An 18,964-nucleotide genomic window follows, 5' to 3' on the forward strand; every position below is an offset into this window, starting at 1 on the left:
GTCCATCCCTAGCAGATTCTTGGCTCCTGGTTATTTATTTCTAGTGGTTTTAGGGCAGCTGAAGGTGCAATTCTGCTTCTTAGGAGCAAATACTACAGGGCCTCTGTCCTGGACAAGGAGCAGTTCTAGAAACAAGGTGCATTACCAGCTAAACACACTTTCCCAAGTCCAGCACCAGGCAACAGGTGGAACATGGAGCCAGAGGAACGCTGAACAGGAGCAGAGCAGCTATTGCTATCACTGTCTGCCACGGGTGCAACATCACTGAGAAGGGGGTGCCAAAAAAACGGGGAGGATGCCAAGCCACAGACAAGTTTGGTGTGGCCCATGGAACAGAGGGTGGGCTCAGCCATGTGCCCACACCAGGGAATGGGAATTCAGCCATGACAGGACCGTGGCAGGGTGGCTGGAAGCTGGAGGTGGATCGTTCCCATGCTGAACAGAAGTGTGATGCTGCCACTGCGAGAGCAGTGAACTGTGATTTAGCAGCAGGATTCCACCTCGCTGGCAATTTTAAAACGACTGCACGTGCCTCCTAAAAGCCACGCTTCGGAGGAATTAATTAATAGCAAGCCTCGTGGTTTGTTATGCAGATGAGATGATTACAACGATACCTTCTGGCACTGTAACCCACCACCGTGTGGTCCTGAGCCCCTTCCTGACGGGATGCAGGATGACAGAGCCTGTGGCACCAGCACCCCTATGGCCACAGGGAAGCATGGTCCCCAGCAGGTTTGGGATGTGGGGCAGGTTAGGTAAGAACCACGATGCCATGTAACACCCTGCACTGTGGCTCTGGCTTAGTGGCTTAGGGTGTAAATTGGGGCAGAGATTAAATCAGGGGCAGCTTATGGGCTGGCACAGGGCTTAGGGCTGGACTCTGCTCCCTGAAAACAAGGGAAAATCCCTCTTTCAACAGCCTTGAAATCCATCCCACTGTGTCCCCCTCTGCAGCACTGGGGCTGCTGCTGAGAGCAGAGCCCACAGGGTGCCACAGCTCCCCCTGAGCCCCTGCTGTGGCACATGCCAGCCCACAGCCTGACATTGCCACTTGGGCTGGTTAGAAAAGAACCCAACACAAAAAAAGTACCCCAATCCCAACCCTGAATCATTCTGGTATTTTGTGGGATCTGATTCACTGATGGAAACCATTCAAAACACCCACCTCCCACAACTATAGATATCTCCAGTGCTCTCCCACCTCCAGGAAGAGCTGATGGAAAACCTGCCCAAAAGATGAGCAAATGGTTCTCTTTAGAACTAAAAAAACCAAAACCCTTCACACAGAGGGTGAAGCCCAGGAGCTGCTGTCCCCCACCAGACATTGCTTCCCCTCAAAGCACGACCAGTAAAACCTCCCTGGCCCATATGGGACCCAGAAGACCCTCACTTGGCTGCCTCCTCCTTGACAAGGTTTCCCCAAAAGCAGGAGCCCACAGGCCCCCCCAGCAAGGGCTCGAAGCATTTGCATTCAATTCTAAAAATAAAATTATTTTCCTCCAGGCAGCAAAATAAAATGAAATCCCACGCTCATGCAGCAGGGAAGCTGGGACAGAAACCCTGCAATGTGAGACAGAGCTGGTGGAGCAGGAAGGTCCTACCACCCCCCAGACAAAGTGGAGGAGGAGGAGGTTGGGGGGTCTGTGCAATCCCACCCCTCTGATGAGTGCAGGGTTGCAGACCTACATCCCACCAAGCCACCAGCCAGTCCTGTACACAGTGCTGGGGTGTTTAAGGTCCCACTGCAGTTCAAAAAATGGGATAAAGAAAGAAGGATAGGCATAGTAATGGATGAGGAGATATAAAACATCACAGAGACCAGAGAATAAGGGGGGAGGAGAAATTCAGCCTCTGTTTGTGCATTTCTGTGAGCACTTACAAAAGGGTTGGGGGTAAGAAAGTAAGAAAAGCAAGTTTGCTGACTGCCAGCTATCCAAAACCCCACTGCTATGCTCGCTCCACTGGAGCCGCCTGGGAATCCAGCGGGAAAGCTTAACAGGAGTCTGGAGCAGCCCAGGGGCAGGGGGACAGTGGGGATGGGAGGAACCCAGAGGAAGGTACCAGAGCACGAGGGGCTCACCTGGTGCACGCAGACGTTGCACTTGTCACAAAACACCATCTCGTTGCCGTCCTCCCCCTCGGGCGAGCGGCACACGTCGCACACCACGTCCTCGTCGTACTCGATGCCCAAGCCCTCCTCGGTCTCGATGGCGATGTTCATGTTCTCGTAGCACATGGTCTCCAGCTCCTCCAGCACTCGCTCCAGGGTGATCTCGTCCAGCTCAGGCTTTTCTGCAAGGCAGAAGGCAGAGGATGAAGGCGAAGCCACCGATGCAGCTCCGGCGCCTTCGGGGAGCGTCTCCGATCGCGACTCCAGAGGCAAATCCACGGCGACGGGAAAAGCGACGATTCGGAAAACGGCTGCTCCTAACTCGGGATGCAGTTTATATTTCATAGACAGTAACGAAATATTGCTGCTGGCTGAGAGGAAAGAAACCCATTCAGCCGAAGCACTGCGGATAATTGGGGCTGACAGTTTAAATGTTCAAGGAGACAAGTTTTGCAAAGATGCTTTCTGCAGCGAGGGCTCAGACAAGCTCTGGCAACACAAAGTCAATGCTTTAATTGTTAAGACTGAAAACTGACCCTTTTAAAGCCAATTAAATGGAACTGTAAAACTGAAGACAAAGGTGGAAATTGATGGTAAATGAGGGGGTTTTTTTCCTGGTTGGGTTTAGCAGGATCAGAAGGCTGGACTTGGGTGGGTCTTTTATTCCCGCCACACTAGGATCTTTAATGGTAAGAGGTGGAAGAGATGCTTCACCAGAGCTTTCTCCACAGAGACAACCAGGAATACAAGGTCAATAACCAGGAGAGGCTTTTTCAGAGCAGCAGTGGGATATTCAGCTGCTTTTAGAGGGGGGATGCTCCTGCCAGGAGCTCAGCCACACTGAAATGGTGCCACACTGAATGCTAGTCCCAAAAGTGATGCTTCTCACCTGCACACAAAGATCCTGGTGCCATAAACACACTGTGAGGTCACTCCAGGTAAGGAAAAAAAGAAGGAAAAAGATCTACCAGCAGCAAAAAAATCTCAGCAGCAGCAGGAGTGAGGATCTCTGCAAAGGGCTGGAGGCAGAGTTAAGCCCTCACCACACCCTGTCTCCTCCCATGAGCACTATCTCATCACCCAAGGTGGCACAGAGATGAGGACAGAAGTACTAGAAGGATGCAATACAAAACAATTAAACATTGCATTTCATTAGTGTGTATCACCCAGAACAGGGCAGATAGTGAAGGACCACGACCTGCACTGCTGTCCACCCTCCCTGCTGCAAAGAAATGGGAGAAAACACCTCACTTATGAGCAGAGAGGGAGAAAAAAAGGCTGGAGGAAGCACTCATAAGGAGCAGTTACTAATTAAATGTTCAGTGAAAAATCTGACTTCTTGGGTATCCTCTCAAGCCACAGTGTGATGTCCTGTCCTGGACTGAGCTCTGGAGCCCTGATAAGCCCCCAGGGGTGGGGAGGGCTGGGGTTGAGGGGGTCCCAGACAGTGCTCCCAGCACCTCTGGCTGGATGGGGCTGGCAGAGGCTGCACCGTTCCCCCACAGCCACCGACCTGCTAAAAAAACTCTGTCAAGGGGGAAAGCATCCCGTAGGCGAGCTCGGCAAGCAAACACACCATTGTCTGCCTTTTTAAGCTCTTCCCCAATGTTTCGCATTGGCACGGTTTCCCTTGGCTTGACAAGTCTCTGCAAACATCCAGCCTGGCATTTTACACGTCTGTGTCGAGTCTGAGATACCATCTAAGACAGACAACACTGTTCCCTATCACAGCCCTTTCAAGAGCTGGAGCTGCTGTGCTGCAACACGCCAAGGAACCTGCTGGTACCTGTCGGATTCCGGAGGAGCCCCAGCGATGGGCGCAGGATCCCTGCAGAACCCCAGGCTGGCACAGCCTGCTTGGGGCTGCTGGAGCTCAGCAGTGTGAAGCATCCTGCTCTAGAACAGCGAGTTCTGAGCACCAGAGCTGGGACAGAGCCACCGTCTTGCTCTTGGCGTAGTGCTGGTTGGATGTGGTCAGGAACCACAAAATCATGGAATGGGTTCGGTTGGGAGGGACCTGAAAGTGTACCTCTTTCCAACCCTCTTTCACAGGCAGGGACACCTTCCACTCTCCCAGATTGCTCCAAGCCCTGTCCAGCCTGGCCTTGGACACTTCCAGGGATGGGGCAGCCACAGCTTCTCTGGGCAACCTGTGCCAGGGCCTCCCCACCCTCCCAGGGAGGAATTCCTTCCCAATATCTAATCTAAATCGACCCTCCTTCAACTTTAAGCCACTCCCGCCTGTCCTATCATTGCATGCATGTTACAGAGAAAGCCAGAGCATTTTTGCCTTACTGGAGTCCCTTCATAAACACACCACCCAAGGTGCACTTGCTCAACATGACTTTATGTGAGCATCAAACCAGTCCAGCAAGAATATCCTCCTCTTGGTCAGGGTTTCAACTCCCTGTCTGTGACTACGAGCCCAGGCACTGGAGTGTCAGCCCGGAGTTATTCCCTTCCTCCCAACATTTCAGGCTGTGCTTCTCTGGAAAGCATTACGGTGTTCCCAGTGTTTTTTCCCCACGTGCTTTCCAGAGCTGCCCTGTGCTCAGAGGACAGGGCAGGCAGAGAGCTGGCAGCTGCAGGCAGCACAAGGAAGGAAAGGGAGGGCGTTTTCCACAGGAATCATGACCCTGACCTGCCCACGGGGTCGGGATCACGCTGGCACTGCCACCTCAAGTGGAAAGAACCAGCGCCCATCCCCATCTCCTGCATTTTCCAGCATCACCTGCTTAACCCCGGGAAGGAAGTTCACGCTGATCCCAAAACTCCTGTGCCAGAGCAAGACCAGCCCCTCGGCGGGGTTTCCCTGTCAGCCCACGATCCGTGTGGCTGTTGCAGCATTAGATGGGAGAACACAGATCCGCTCGTCCTGCACACGCAGGCGCTCCCCCACTCCATTCAGATGTAATTACACTGGGAATGCGTTTGCCAGGCGTCACTCCCAGTACCTCCGAGCTCATTGAATCGACAATTGCACTTGATGGGGATGAAGCGATTAATCGTTTATGAAACACTAAACAATGGGGCCTGGGGGTGAAGTGCTTTTTCCATTTGTGCTCCATTTATCTCCTCCTGCATCACAGGAGGTTCGTGCTGTTAAACCCCATTCACAAAACTGTCATCTTTTTGGCTGTGAAAATGCCCTCTTTGTTGACCGTGGCCAGCCAAAATGGCAAACACAAAAAACCTCTCCTGTGCACTCCCTGTGCACACGGACAAGTGACACTGTTACTGTCCCCAAGGAAGGAAAAGTAAAGACACAGATACTGATCTTGGCTACAATTAATAAATCCAGTGACATCCACGTTTTGAGACCATCACCAGGACAGTGGACTATACCTGCTGACCAACAGAACTACTTTCACCTGGTTAAGGTATGCCAAGGTATTGTATGAAAAGTTGGGGAGAAAATGAAGCTTTTCTGAGCCTCCATAGAGAAGGGCAGTGTAGCCACAAACTTCTCCAGAGTTTCTGTCCAGAGGAATGCAGGCAGGAGTGAGGTTTCCATCTCATGCCAACACAATCACCAGCGATTTGGAGCAACGTTCAGAACACTGACACAGGAGGAAAAGGCTCCATGTCCCATCACCCCTTCCAGGAGGCCACCTGCACCCTCTCCTTATTAACACAATGAGTGTGTTAATGATGATGGGTTTTGATGTTGTCACCCAGCCTCCCCGAGACACCCTGGCCTTACCCTGCAGTGGGAAGGGCTGTTATCCAGGGAGTGCTGCCTCCCATGGCATCCCAGATGGACAAAGGATGTCCCCTCTCTGCGTGGGGTGGGCTGCTGGGGGGTGGCACATCCCCAGCTAAGGGAAGGATCAAACAAGGGGACTCTGCTTCAGAAACGGAGGAGGAGAAGAGGTGCAGGTGATGATGCGCTACAGGAGGTCTCCAGCTCTGATTCAGGAAGGAAAAACATGAAGGAACTTTGCTCCAAGCAAGGAACTCTTCACCGTATCTCTGCGTCGGGGTCTGCCACGACCCCTGAAGCTCCACAGACACCCAGCCTTCCACTTATCCCAGGGGGCTTCCAAGGGACCCAGCCCCAACTCCATGTAACTCAGCTCCCCCAGCTGCCTGTACAGCACCTGAAACACAGAACTTAAATGCTTTCTCCCAAAGGGGCTGGGATGGCTGGGCTGGCACCGGAGCCACAGCGCCGCGTCTGGGAGAAGCACCAGGCACATTCCTTCACACAACGCCGCTCTCCCTTATAATTGTGTCTGCAATATCGTAATTTATGTGGCATGAAGGAGCAATATTCTTCTGCTAAATGAATTCTCAGCTACTCCTTGTCGTGGTGTGAGCCAACTCACTGTGCAGGGGAGGAAAAAAATAGCTGGAGAGCCACCTTTCCCAACACTGAGACCTATTTCTGACTGAACTGTGCTCCACTAATATCAATTTACTGAAACAATAAATCCTCTCCCCCTGTGGAGAATACATGGAGATAGAAGCAGCTCATGAACAAACAGCTATCAGGACTGCAGGCTGTGCCATTTGCTGATTCACAGCCTATAAACCTGGAAGTCTACTTTTCAGTAAAAATATATCTATAAACAAGCAAAATTACTGCCTCGTTATAATAACAATAAAAAAAGGGAAAGCATTTGTGAGATGATGTAGGCTTGTCTCTTACTCTCTTTGAAAAACTGGGAGTGAAAGAATGACAGGTCCCTGATGGGAATGGGGTGTTCACACATGGCACAGGAATCACAGACTCCAGAGATCTCCTTCCAGCTCACTGTCCCTCCAGCTCGCCCCAGGCAAGACACATCAAACCTGCCTGCTTTGGCACCTGAGGGGACACCAACCACCCTGCCCCGGGCTGGGTGACTCCCAGGGCATTCCACATCCTGTCCCAAGATTCCTTCAGGGACATCAGGGGCTGACAGCCAACCACCTGAACACCACACTGGGCCATCTGGGACTCCCCCAGTCACCTCCACTACCCCATGTGCAGGCACACAGCGCTTGGGAGATGCAGCAACTGTACATTAATCTTTTATCAATGTTATTTATAAACAGACCCTGCACATAAAGTGTGGCCAACGCACGAAACAGTGAGTTGAGCATCCACAGTAAAACTTCCAGACATTTTGTTACAAACACAGCCTGCTAATGCACTTAAAAGATTTACAGGAACCAATTATCACCCTTTCTGCCACCCACTGACATCAATTATTGCTCAAATTTAAGATGATGACAAAATGTTTCAGGAGCCACTTTATAAGGCGCTGCCTCTCTGCGGCGATGCTCGGCTCTGACAGAGCTGTCCTCGAGCACTCCTGCTGAAAGCCTCCTCACTCCACCCAGCAGCAAAACCTGGAGTATTGCTGGAAACTACTGCAATTACTGCCAGGAATTTATGGAAACAGCAAAACAACAGCCTGACGTGAAAACTGATTGTGCTGGAAAATGTGGAGGCAAAACGTCTGAAGGGTCTCCCACTGATCTCCAACCCTGCTATTCTGCACATCAATACATCATATACATAAAATTAATACATTAACCTACACATGGTATAGTTTATCTATTTCTCTAAGGAGCTAAATAAGCCCAGCTCCCCCTTCCAAAGGCTTGCAGTGTTTTCACCTCTGCCAACAACTTAAGGAACTGCCACCTGAAAATTTTCCTGGATTTCCTTGCTTAAAGATAAGCTTAAAGGCCAAGGCTATTTTCACACAAGTGGATTATTTGTGCTTGGGTTCTTCTTCTTTTTCTCTCCCTTCCCTTCAGCCACCCCATGCTGCAGCAGCCCAGCAAATGGTCCCATCTCACCTGTTCTCACCTGGACACAGTGGCTCCCGTTGTTTTGGGAGCACCCCTGGCCAGTGATGGAGGCGTTCGTGGGAGTGATGCTGTTCACAGCAGAGGTAGAAGCCCTACACACCCACCTTTGGCTTTCCAAGACCCCCACCATACTTTCAGCAGCTCTCCATGGACCTGCCACAGTGTGCTCTCACCTTCATCATTCCTGACTGCCATCACTTCTGACTGCCATCAGTCCTGTGCCCCTTCACCCTCTGAGCCCATCAACTCACCTGCTTACAAGGTGAGTTCTGCTCCTGACTTAAATTGGGGGATGGACCCTTACACGAAGAGCAACAGCCCACCAACAGAGTGTGAGAGTGGCACCTGCCTGTGGGCAGCTCAGGTGAGTCCTCCTCCCTTTGACAGCAAAAGCATTAATCCAGACCAACACAGTGACATTGAGAGCAGCTTCCAGCCCTAAATCTGTTCCCAAAACACTTCTGTGCTGTACATCAGTACCTCTGTTAAATATCTCCTGCTTGCACAACACCACCAGGCAGTGGAGGGTTTGCTGGTTCCTCTGTCCACACAGCCCATCCTTCTGCTGCTGAACTGGTGCCATGAGCTTACCAACTCGGGGGAGAACAAAGATTCCAGGATTCCAGGCTACACACGGATGTTTGTTGTGGGCTGCAGCACAGACACATTATAAAACAGCTCCAAACTGGCAGGATTTCTTCAAAACAACAACAATAACAGTATCCAAACAAACAGACCCTGAGTTATTAATGGGCTTTCCCGAGCTCTGAGTGGCAAAGCAGGGTGAGCCTGGGTGCGGGGGCACGGCAGGGAAGGGGTTATGGTTGTTAAAGGAAACAGATCCCACTAAAAAAATGACAGACCTCTGCCCCTCCTCCTGCCAGCCTGGCCTGGGGAGTACCCTCGTGGTGGGACAAGCCCTGGATCCCCTGCAGCTGGATGCACCAGTGGATGCTGCACCCACGGCACAGCAGGGCATTGCTCCTCAAGCTGATAAAATAATGGGAGAGCTGACACAATTCTGACAAGGGAATGGAGAGAGGACAAGGGGCAATGGCTTCCCAGTGACAGAGGGCAGGGTTAGATTGGCTGCTAGGAAGAAATTTTTCCCTGTGAGGGTGGTGAGGCCCTGGCACAGGTTGCCCAGAGAAGCTGTGGCTGCCTCATCCCTGGAAGTGTCCAAGGTCAGGTTGGATGGGGCTTGGAGCAACCTGGGAGAGTGGAAGGTGTCCTTGCCCACAACAGGGTGTTAGAACTGGATGATCTTCAGGGTCCCTCCCAACCCAAACCATTCTAGGATCCCACCCTAGGGTGGCCCTGCACAGCCCGGACATGGGGAGGGACACCCGTGGGTGGGCAGCAGCTGCCTGGAGACAGGCTCTGCCTGGGGAATGCCAACTTGCTGCCTCAGGGTGGAAAAGGGGCTCCTAGAATCCCAAAAGCATGCAGTGGGATGGGAGTAGCCTCAACACAGCCAGGGAGGCAGCATCAGTCTGCGGGAGTACAACTAACTGCAGCCTCTGCTCCAGAGAGCACATCTTCCCCAGGGGTCCTCCACTGACTTCAGCTTATTTCACATCTACTTGACCAATCTCACCTCTGCCAAGGGAGGTATCATCTCATTAGTACACAGACATATCTCAAGTATGCAGCAATGAATTCCCCCCAGAGCTTCAAAAGCAATCCATGTGACCTTTGCATGTTCCTGCCATAAAATACCAGGAACACCTCCAGTTCCCAAGATAGAAGCTGTGGTGGGCATATGTGAGCAGAATACACCATATGGATTAAGTCAAGGGAATACTTAGAAACTTCAACTCTGCCTTCAGCAAAATTGATTCCGACAACAATTTTAGCAATTTCTTCAGGATTTTCCGTGTGTTTATGAAGTGCCGATCACTGCAAAGGGATCTTTCAGCCTTGCTCTTTGAAGTCTCTCTAGCTCTGCTCTTACAATGGCTTTGGATTTAGTGGAGATCACAAAATACAGCATAAAATGTTAATATAAAACCAAAAACTTACGGCACGGCTCCCATCTAAAAGGAAAGGCCTGTGCTGCCCGGAGTGGCATGGACATAAATCTGGCTCAGGGTTTCATTCAGCCCTCTTCAGACCCACTTTTTTTACAATCTCATATTGCAGCAGCAACAAATAAAACACTTAGGCATGCCTAAATACTGACTTCATCTCTAGCACACAGAGGTTCTTTAAACAGCACATTTCCACCAAGTACAGCAGTAGCTCCTGAGGCATCTTACTGGGGGGTTTAAAACTATTTAAAGCTCTTTTATGTTCGAAACTTTTGCTTTTCATGTAGAAGTTTTGCTTTTCACAGCAATTCCACCTAATTGGAAGAGGAATCAGCAGGCAGAACGCAGAGAGATGGAGCTATCTGGAGGTTTATCTGATCCCAGTGATAAAATTCCATCCCTGGGGTGACCTAAAAAGGACTGGAAAAGGCATGTGCTACGTGGATCCACGAAAGGAGAGCTGGATGATCTCATAGGTGTTTTCCAGCTCTCCTCCCTGCAGATCCTCAAGAGCCAGTCAGAGATCAGGATCCTTCGCTGTCATTAAATATTTTGGGAATGACATATTGTGCCCCTGGACTGCCCAGTGACAACAACTCAGCCAAACACCCAGGAGGAATTTAAACTTCTGCCTATCTCTCAAGGCTGGGAGATAACTGCTGACTCCTCTCAATGGAAGGGGAGGCTGCAGTTCTCCAGTTAAGTCACGTTAATGATCTCAGAGATTAGCAAAGTGGGTTTGGAAATCTCGGCGTGTCATTAATGTCAAGGGCTTCCGGGAGAAAGCACTATTTATGGACTGCCCTTGGACCAACCCAGGCCACAGCAATGCTCTGTCTTGGGTGGTAAAAGGCACCCAGATCCCACCCTGGCTTCTCCCAGATGGGAAGCAGAGGAAGCAAAGCCTCTGCTCTGGCACAGCCCAGGAGGTGAGAAGCAATAGATGTGCTGCAACAATTTTCCTCTCTGAGCACCCAAACCCCACCACTGCCATGGGCAGGAAAATGCACCCCCCCCAAAGAAGTCCACTGCCCCAAGACTCTGTGCTGGGCGTGGCTGCCATGGGGGGTGTGACTTTGACAAGGAGATGGAGAAAGAAGAATGGATTTTGCTCAGAATTGCAGAGGGTCAGTGGCAAAGCGTGACCTGTGTCCTGACATCGATCCACGGGGATGCTGAGGTGTCAGCCCACCCAGAGCACCTGCACAGAGCAGGGCTACCAGGGGGTACTGCTGTGATGAAGCTGAAGCTCCCTTCCTAAGCCCAGCTGCCTCCCAAGGCAGTGTCACCAGAGAAGCTGCCTCTCTCTCCTGGCACACTTGGGTTGGGCCCAAAGGTGACGTGGGGACACCAGCAGCCAGCTCCTGGCTGGCCTGGGGCTGAGACCTTCCAGCTATCTCAACCTTCCATCAGCACAGGAGCTCCACATCTGAAAGCCATTTAGGATACTGCACTTGAAACCTAATACTCTGAAGAAATAATAAAGTGAGCCAAATTTAACCAAACTGAGCTGGAGAAGCCAAACCTCTGCCCACGACAGAGCTGAGGCTGCTAAGGCAAGACCAGCTAACAAGGGCAAAACTGACTGTGATCTGCAAGTGATGCTGCAGGCTCCACAATGCTGAGATTATGGGAATTCCAATATACAGGATACTTATAACAGATAATCAGAGCAACTGTCAAAGCAGCCTCTGTAACTTTCCCAAGGTCATGGTAACAAAATTTAGTTGTAAATCGTGAGTACATCAGAAGAGAGACATCTTCCAAGATCAGGCAATGTGGTGGCCAACTTCTGAGTTGGTTTATGCTCCAGGCAAGCTCACTGAAGTGCATCCTCCTGCATTCCTCCTGAATCTCACTGCAGCCCTCAGCCAGCTGCCTGTGAGACCCAACACAACCCTCCTGCTCTGCAGTGCACGATCCCATCTGCTCAAGCACTTGGTGACATACTCTGCCCCACCCTTGAAAGACCTTTGCCACTGCAAGGAATGCAGGCACACTTCAGCCTTCGCTGACCTCACAAGGTGAATGTTTTATTAAGGTGTTATTCTTACCTGCTCAGCAGCAGCCACATCACAGCAACCCTTACCTAACAAGGACTGGAAAATCCCTCCACGGTCTGGCAGGACTACACACCCAGGGGTCTGTGCCAACAAATCTGCCCAGCAGACCATGCTAAGCACTTCGTGCCAATGGTCAAATTCCAAGCTCAGGTACTTGCACTCGACCAAAAGGCACTAAAGGATTTGAAGAATGTGCAGTGATATAACAGCAGTGGTGCAGGCAATGTTATGCTGTGATATTTAGAGATGCCTGGGAAAGGAGGCAATCAGGACCAGTGTTTCTGAGATTTCTTCCTTAGGGCCTTCTGCCCCACATGATTACTCAAAAAGCCCAAATGCCCACTCTGGGACACGGACACCCAGGCAAGGAAAAAAACAACTGCAATACTCACCCATCTCCTTGAGCTCCATATTGACAAGCTCCAACCAGCAGGCATCGAGCTCGTCCAGGTCATAGCGGCTCATTCCTTGCAAGTAAGTCCTTGTGGCTTCCGAAATCTCAGAGCCAGGCAGGCTGCTCGGTGACACCTGTGAAAGGGAGCTCTCCAGCTGGGGGATGATCCTGGAAGGAAAGAAGGAGAGGCTGAAAAAGAGCTACAACTCACAAAAATTCTGTTTTTCGCCCCGGAGGGTGAGACCACGCCATGTACAAACCCTACTCCAAGAATGAAAGCACCAAAGTCAACCCATGTGCACTGACAGTGGCCCCAGCACAGGTCCATGGCAACTTTCCTTCTACTACAGCAATAGTTTTCCCATTCACCTGCGGAAATTTAATCTTTACATGAGAAAAATGAGCTACAATGGATATGATGGTCCAAACACTGAGAGTAACAGTGACCCCCCCAGCCATTACCTGCCCCATGAACACCTCCAGCGTGCTGTGCCACTGCAGTGCCACATCCACACCGTGCTGAGCAGCACTTTGGCAGCCTTGGCACTGGAGGACATCCCATGGTGGCCTGTGACATTTGTTCTGAGTCTAATCACAACCACAGGGGTGGGGAGAGGAGTTTATCTGCTGCAAACTCCCTGCCCAGAGAGCGACCAGGCGCTGGCTGTCAGCTCTGCTGCCTTTCCTTGGCAACTCTGCAGCAATATGCCTGGTACTTGCCATGCACATGTCAACAGTGTCATGCCTAATGACATGCAAGCAGAGGGCAAGCTGGAAATGAGAAGCAGCCCGTGGTGCCAGCTGACAGATCTCAGCAAATATGGGAGCTGGAGCTCGCTGCAGTATTTGCACAGCTCACATTTCCTCCCACAAAATCCACCTCCTGGCACAGATACCGAGACAGAAAGATGCTGCAAAGAAACAACAACCAAATAGACACCTGCTGCAGCACATCAACCCCTTCTAAGCAGCTTCTCCCCGTGCAGAGCTGAGCTGGAGGACCCAGCCCTGCTCTTGCACCAGAGCCAGCTGAGAAGGCCTCTGATGCCTGCAAGACTTTTATCTGCCTTCTGTCCTGCTATGTAAGTTAATGTCAGAGCACTGAGTGCCTCGTGCTCTGTGATGTGTCTGGGGCAAAGCCATCGTGCCCATCACATAACCAGATGAATCGTGGTACCAGATGCTCCAAGGTCTCTAAGTGCCAGGGGAAGAAACTTGTGCCCAGCTGTCCTCGGGAATGGGATCCTACCTGCCTTGCCCAAGGTCAGGAAGGAAATCTGTGGCAGGGCAGGAAAAAGAACCTGGAGTTTCTACAGACCCAGGCATGCAGTTTAATTGCTGTCTTCTGCAGTCACAAACACTGGACGAGCTTCAGGAGCCACCAGCAGGAGAAGCAACAATTTGAAACATCAAGACATGGACTATTTTCATCTCTTTTGCTTTACTTTCCCCACCAGTAAACTGAAAATAAAGATGTGACCCAATGCCCTGAGTACCTCTCCAAATTTCAGGTCAGGAAATGAAAATAACCCCATGAAAGGACAGCTCTCAGTCCCAGCATCTTAAAATGAGCTCACTGTAATCTAGAACAGGTCTTGGGGATTCAGTAATGTCTGTATTTAATGCAGATGGAGTAATAACACTGAAACTAGGCATGCTCCAGCCAAAGCTTCATCTAAGGAGCTCCCAAACCCCTAAAATCATAGAATCAGAATGGTTTGGGTTGGAAGGGACCTTAAAGATCATCCAGTTCCCCCTCCTCCTGTCACAGGCAAGGACATCTTCCACTATCCCAGGTTGCTCCAAGCCCTGTCCAACTCTGAACACTTCCAGGGATGGGGCAGCCACAGTTTCTCTGGGTAACCTGTGCCAGGGCCTCCCCACTCTCACAGGGAGGAATTTCTTTCTAATATCTAATCTAAACTTGTCCTCTGTCAGCAGGAAGCCATTTCCCCTTGTAAAAGTCCCTCTCCAGCCTTTCTTGTAGCTCCTTTAGGCACTGGAAGATGCTATTAAAAAAAAAGCAGAAGCTGCTGGTGTAACGTGCACTGGTTCACAGAGGACTGAACCTCTCCTTCCCACGTCCAGCTCATCCCTGAACAGAAACAGGCCCTGGGAGGGTCAGCAGCCAGGCTGGACAACAGGGCTGTCTTACAGGAGACACCTCAGAGCTGTTGAGAAAAAAACAATCCTCCAGCTGCAATGGATGTTCTGGCTGGAAAGAGCTGCCTGAGCAGCACGAGGTTGGCCCTGTAAGCCTCCCCTAAGCTGAGTTACACAAGCTGCTCACCCAACAGGCGGCTGCAACAGGTGATGGTCTGACACCCGGCCAGCCCAGGATGCTCGGGATGGTAGCAGGAAGGAGCTGCTATTTTTACCCTGGCATAAAAGGGCAAAGATTAATGCTCTGTGTACATATCACAGGAGTATCCTGAGCAGGTCATTCACTGTACTGACAACACTGCAATGCCCTCGGTGTGATAAGGATGCTGACGTGACTGGAGAAACTTCCTGGGTTTCTCACTGACACGGGACACACGACACCACTGAGAGCTGAGCACTGCCAGTGAGGGACACAGCACCTGCCTGAGCCTGGGCATGTCAGCTCCATGTGCAGCCTCCACCTTCTTTCTGCAGGTACCTTGTGAAGAAGGATCTTTGCTGAACCTGGTGCTCAGAGATGGGAGACAAGTGCCCCTCCCCAGTCATGCCTGCCCCGTGCTCCCAAACCTATCCAAACCTGATGTGTGCAGACTCTCAGGCCCTGGCTTTGCACAGCCCCTGGTGATGCAGAGACCACAGGGAGCTCAGGGGCTCACTGATGATAACAGCACCACCAGCCCTTGACGTCCAGCTTTTCCTGACACTAATTAAATGGAGTTTGCTTTGGTTTAATGGCAACTGGCACTTACAGAGTGATGCTTTGCTTCTCACCATGTCACTGATGATGAAGATCAAGGTAATTAAGATACAAACATCTAACAAGCTCCACGTGCTCGCTGGCACTCTGTTCAAAGGTTTGAAACGTGCCAATGCAGAGATGGCAGGTGCCTCCCCCATCTGGGAACACACGGATCAGGGAGGGATGATCAGGTGCTGCAGCACTCGGCAGCCACTTTCCATTACTAGTTATTGGTCCTACAAGGAATAAGTATTAATATGAAATGTATCTTCTTAAGAGAACCACTAAACTTTACTTTTGGAGTTTCCTCTCCACGGGCACGACCCCATGCCCCCATACTTATCAGGCAGCATGGGCTGGATTCCCAGTTAATTCAGGCTTGGGGATGCTGGGACACATTTGTGCCATATTCTCACCATTTCAAATATCAGCAAATGGAGGAGGTCAGAAATGAACAAACTGAAATAACTGCTAAATTATTTGTCATACAGCGAGCAGCTTGTATAACCCTACAGAGACCCGCTGGAAGCCTGGTCCAGATCAACCTCCTGACTCATCCACAGCACTTAAACAAGAGGTTTTCCTGGCTTGCAAACAATTCAGCAAACTGTATGAGAGGCTGTGCCTGCTCCCATGAGCATCCCCTCCCATCCCCAGGGGAGCTGGAGGCTGCCAGAAGCTGAGGCTCACATGGGACACTCCAAGCCTCTGGGAAGACCGAGCAGGATATGATGCCCAGAGGTGCACAGCCTCCCATCAATTCCTGGATTTGCTTTAGTGGGTAAAATCATGTTCCTAAAAAGCAGCTCACTCCTTCCTGACACAAGTTAACACACCTGCAAAGAGCTTCTTGGTGTTCAGGTATAAAGATCAATGACTGCAGTGACAGTGCCTTGGGCTAAGAAGGAAGAAATCCTACAATTTAATACAAGAGAGTAACCCTTTGGAAAGCCTGTGCCCTGCCTTACAGCAATACAGAAAACAGACCAAGCTGTGCAGCCCTCCTCAACTCCAACAGCAAGAAACTTAGCCCAAAAAGCTGCCAGCTCTGTGCTGCCCAGACACACTGCAGTGGAGACACAGTGAGAAAAAGGGAACAAACCATGGGGGCTGCTCTCAGCAGGGTCTCCTGCCCATCTCCTGTTGGGCCCTGAGAGCTGGGCATGTCATCAGGGTTCCACTTCCATGCAGGAACAAGGTTTAATCCCTTTGGAAACACTCAAGTTTCCAAACAGTTGCTCGGTGGACAAAAAGAAACCCAGATTGGGTGATGAGGAGTTTGCACACAGCAACCCACCCAAATTCCCTGCAGTATCAGGGTGAAGAATCATGGAGGCAAAGCCTCCACCAAGAGCCAAACCAATTGCAGGAGCTCCATCACACTGGAGGAGCATTCACTCCTTTATTTATCCAGCCAGAGACATGACATTTTAAAAAAAATCTGTATCAGTCAAAGGCTCATTTAAATGAAGGGCTGAAAATTGGGATCAGCTTGAAAAAGCACAACAAACCTGAGGCCATTAGTCTGAAAGTGGGTCTCAAGGGCACTTGAGGAAAAGGAGTAAGTGGACCCCAACACTCTTGAGGATCACATCCATCCCTGGAGAAGATTACACAGTAATAAAATATACTCAGCAAATTCCCATGGTTAATCATCTCTGTAAACTGAATGCTTCACTTGGCTAAAGGGAGAAGGTATTTTTTTCTATATGCTCCCTTTTAATATACCAGATAGAAATAATTAATCCTGCATAGTGTTTCTCATCTGAAAATACTTAATTTTATTACAGCGAAGGTTTTAGTCTGTCATCTTTTCTTTACCTCCATTCCAGTCTAAATTAGTCTTGCCCAGTGTCCATAAATAAATCAGCTTAGGAAAGTCAGTGGAAAGATAACTCTGCCAGCAACCTTCAGTGGATACTGATACTGTTCCTACTGCCAGCTCTGCTCCCAGGGGAATTCTCCTGCAGCACACGACAACTTTAAAAGGCCAATTTGAAGGATGATTTTCACTTTCTGTTTATTAAAATAGTACCTAGCAGGCCATTTGGACCAGATGCCCCATCTTCTTATGAACTCAAGCTAACAGATTTTATAGATGCTACTGCTTCTCCATAGCAGAGCAGAATTTAAGATGTTAGGAAAAGAGCCTGGGGGTAATAAGGGTGAAGGATGGGGTTGGAGATAGTGGTGGATGGTCACAATAATGAGCTGCAACCCACACACAAGATTTTGTGACCCTCAGTGTACCCACACCCGGATTTACTGACCATGTTACACCTACTTATGGCATTTTTATGGCTTCTAGTAAAGTCTATAAAACCATGAGCCAAAAACTATACTCCCAAAGCTGGGTTCAAAGAAGAAAGGGAACGCCAAGAAGATATTAAATGGTTAGGTTTTAAATTAACTGGCCTGATGTTCAGACCTGCATGTAAGCTGGCTGGACCGGCTGGACAAGCCTAAAAGCATCTTTAGGATCCAGGTTTTGGTGCTAACAGGTACCTGTGCACTTCACCCCTCCCCTCCTTCACTGAAGATACTCCAGGAAACATCTGGAGCGCCCTGGTCACCAGTACAGGGTGCTGGAGAGCTCAGAGCCCTGTGGGCATCCTGCTGTCACCCCTGGCACAAGTCACCTGTAACCAGAGCCCCTGGACCCCACAGGAGGGACCACTGGTACCCAGGGTCTGCCAACACATCCTCCTGCAGATGGAGCAGAGAAAGGGCTGGAGGTGGTTGGTCCCAGGGAGGAGAGAGGTGACACAGAGTATGTCAACAGGCCACTGTCACCAAACCCTTTTATTTTAAAACAAACAAGAACCTGAGCAGAATCAGATGGCACTGCTGGGACCACTCTGTGTGCAGAAAATAAAGGATTTGCAGTATTTCCTTATTGGCTGCTGGAGCCAAAACCCCCTCAAGATTTGGCAACAGCCTCTGCAAATCCACGAAAATTCCTACATATATTAACAGCAGCCAGAGGGTCAGGGCTGGGCAGGGGAAGAGGAGCCTGTGGTGGCTGATGGCCCTGTCTGTCACCCCTCTTTGTGCCATTGTAAGCTGTCCACATGTCAGGGGCTGTAACAAGCACATTCCTTGCAAGAAAAAGCTGATGGAGGGAACATCACACCAACCCTTGACGTGCACATCCCTGCTCCAGCAAGCAGCCCAGTGGCACCGTGCAGATGGTCCCCACTGCTGCTGCTGGGCACAGCACGTGGCTGGGCTGGCACTGCCCTTGGGTATAACCTAAACCTTCTGTAAAGTGCTTGTCCCAAAAACCTACGCAGGCAGCAAATGCCTGGCTCAGCTCTGAAGCTCCCACTCGGCTTTTGCGGCAGTTTTGGGGAGAACAAAGCAGCTGGATTTGGCCCTGGGAGGATTCACCAAGCTCCAGTAACAGGAGCAGCCGTCCCCAAAAGGCACTCCCTGACTGCACAGACACCAGTGGCCACTGCTCAGCCCCGGGAAGGTCCCTTTGTGCTGCCCAAGTGGCACTGAGGATGTTCAGGAAGGGGTTAATGCTGCTTGCAGCAGCGTCCTGCCCTCCGGGTACCAGCAGCCAGTGAGTGCAGCTCCAGGTGACGTAATGCAATGCCTGGGTGGCTGCGCAGGCTGCACATCCACCCCATCCCTGCACACCCCATCCCTCCTGCA

The 18,964-nt window shown here is 50.7% G+C and overlaps 1 protein-coding gene across 2 annotated transcripts in view; it reads right to left on the reverse strand.

Moving 5' to 3' along the window:
• Window positions 1-18,964, reverse strand: part of JADE2 (jade family PHD finger 2) — a 69,680-nt gene that overhangs the window by 22,976 nt on the left and 27,740 nt on the right. For both annotated transcript variants that reach the window (XM_027643242.1, XM_027643241.1), the window contains 2 exons: window positions 12,401-12,570; window positions 2,081-2,292 (listed from right to left, as the gene is read on the reverse strand). In XM_027643242.1, coding sequence (XP_027499043.1) covers window positions 2,081-2,292; window positions 12,401-12,570 — 382 coding nt within the window. The remainder of the gene's footprint in view (window positions 1-2,080; window positions 2,293-12,400; window positions 12,571-18,964) is intronic.

The sequence above is a fragment of the Corapipo altera genome, unplaced genomic scaffold (genome assembly GCF_003945725.1).
Source record: "Corapipo altera isolate COAL_440 unplaced genomic scaffold, ASM394572v1 75, whole genome shotgun sequence".
Lineage (NCBI taxonomy): Eukaryota > Metazoa > Chordata > Aves > Passeriformes > Pipridae > Corapipo > Corapipo altera.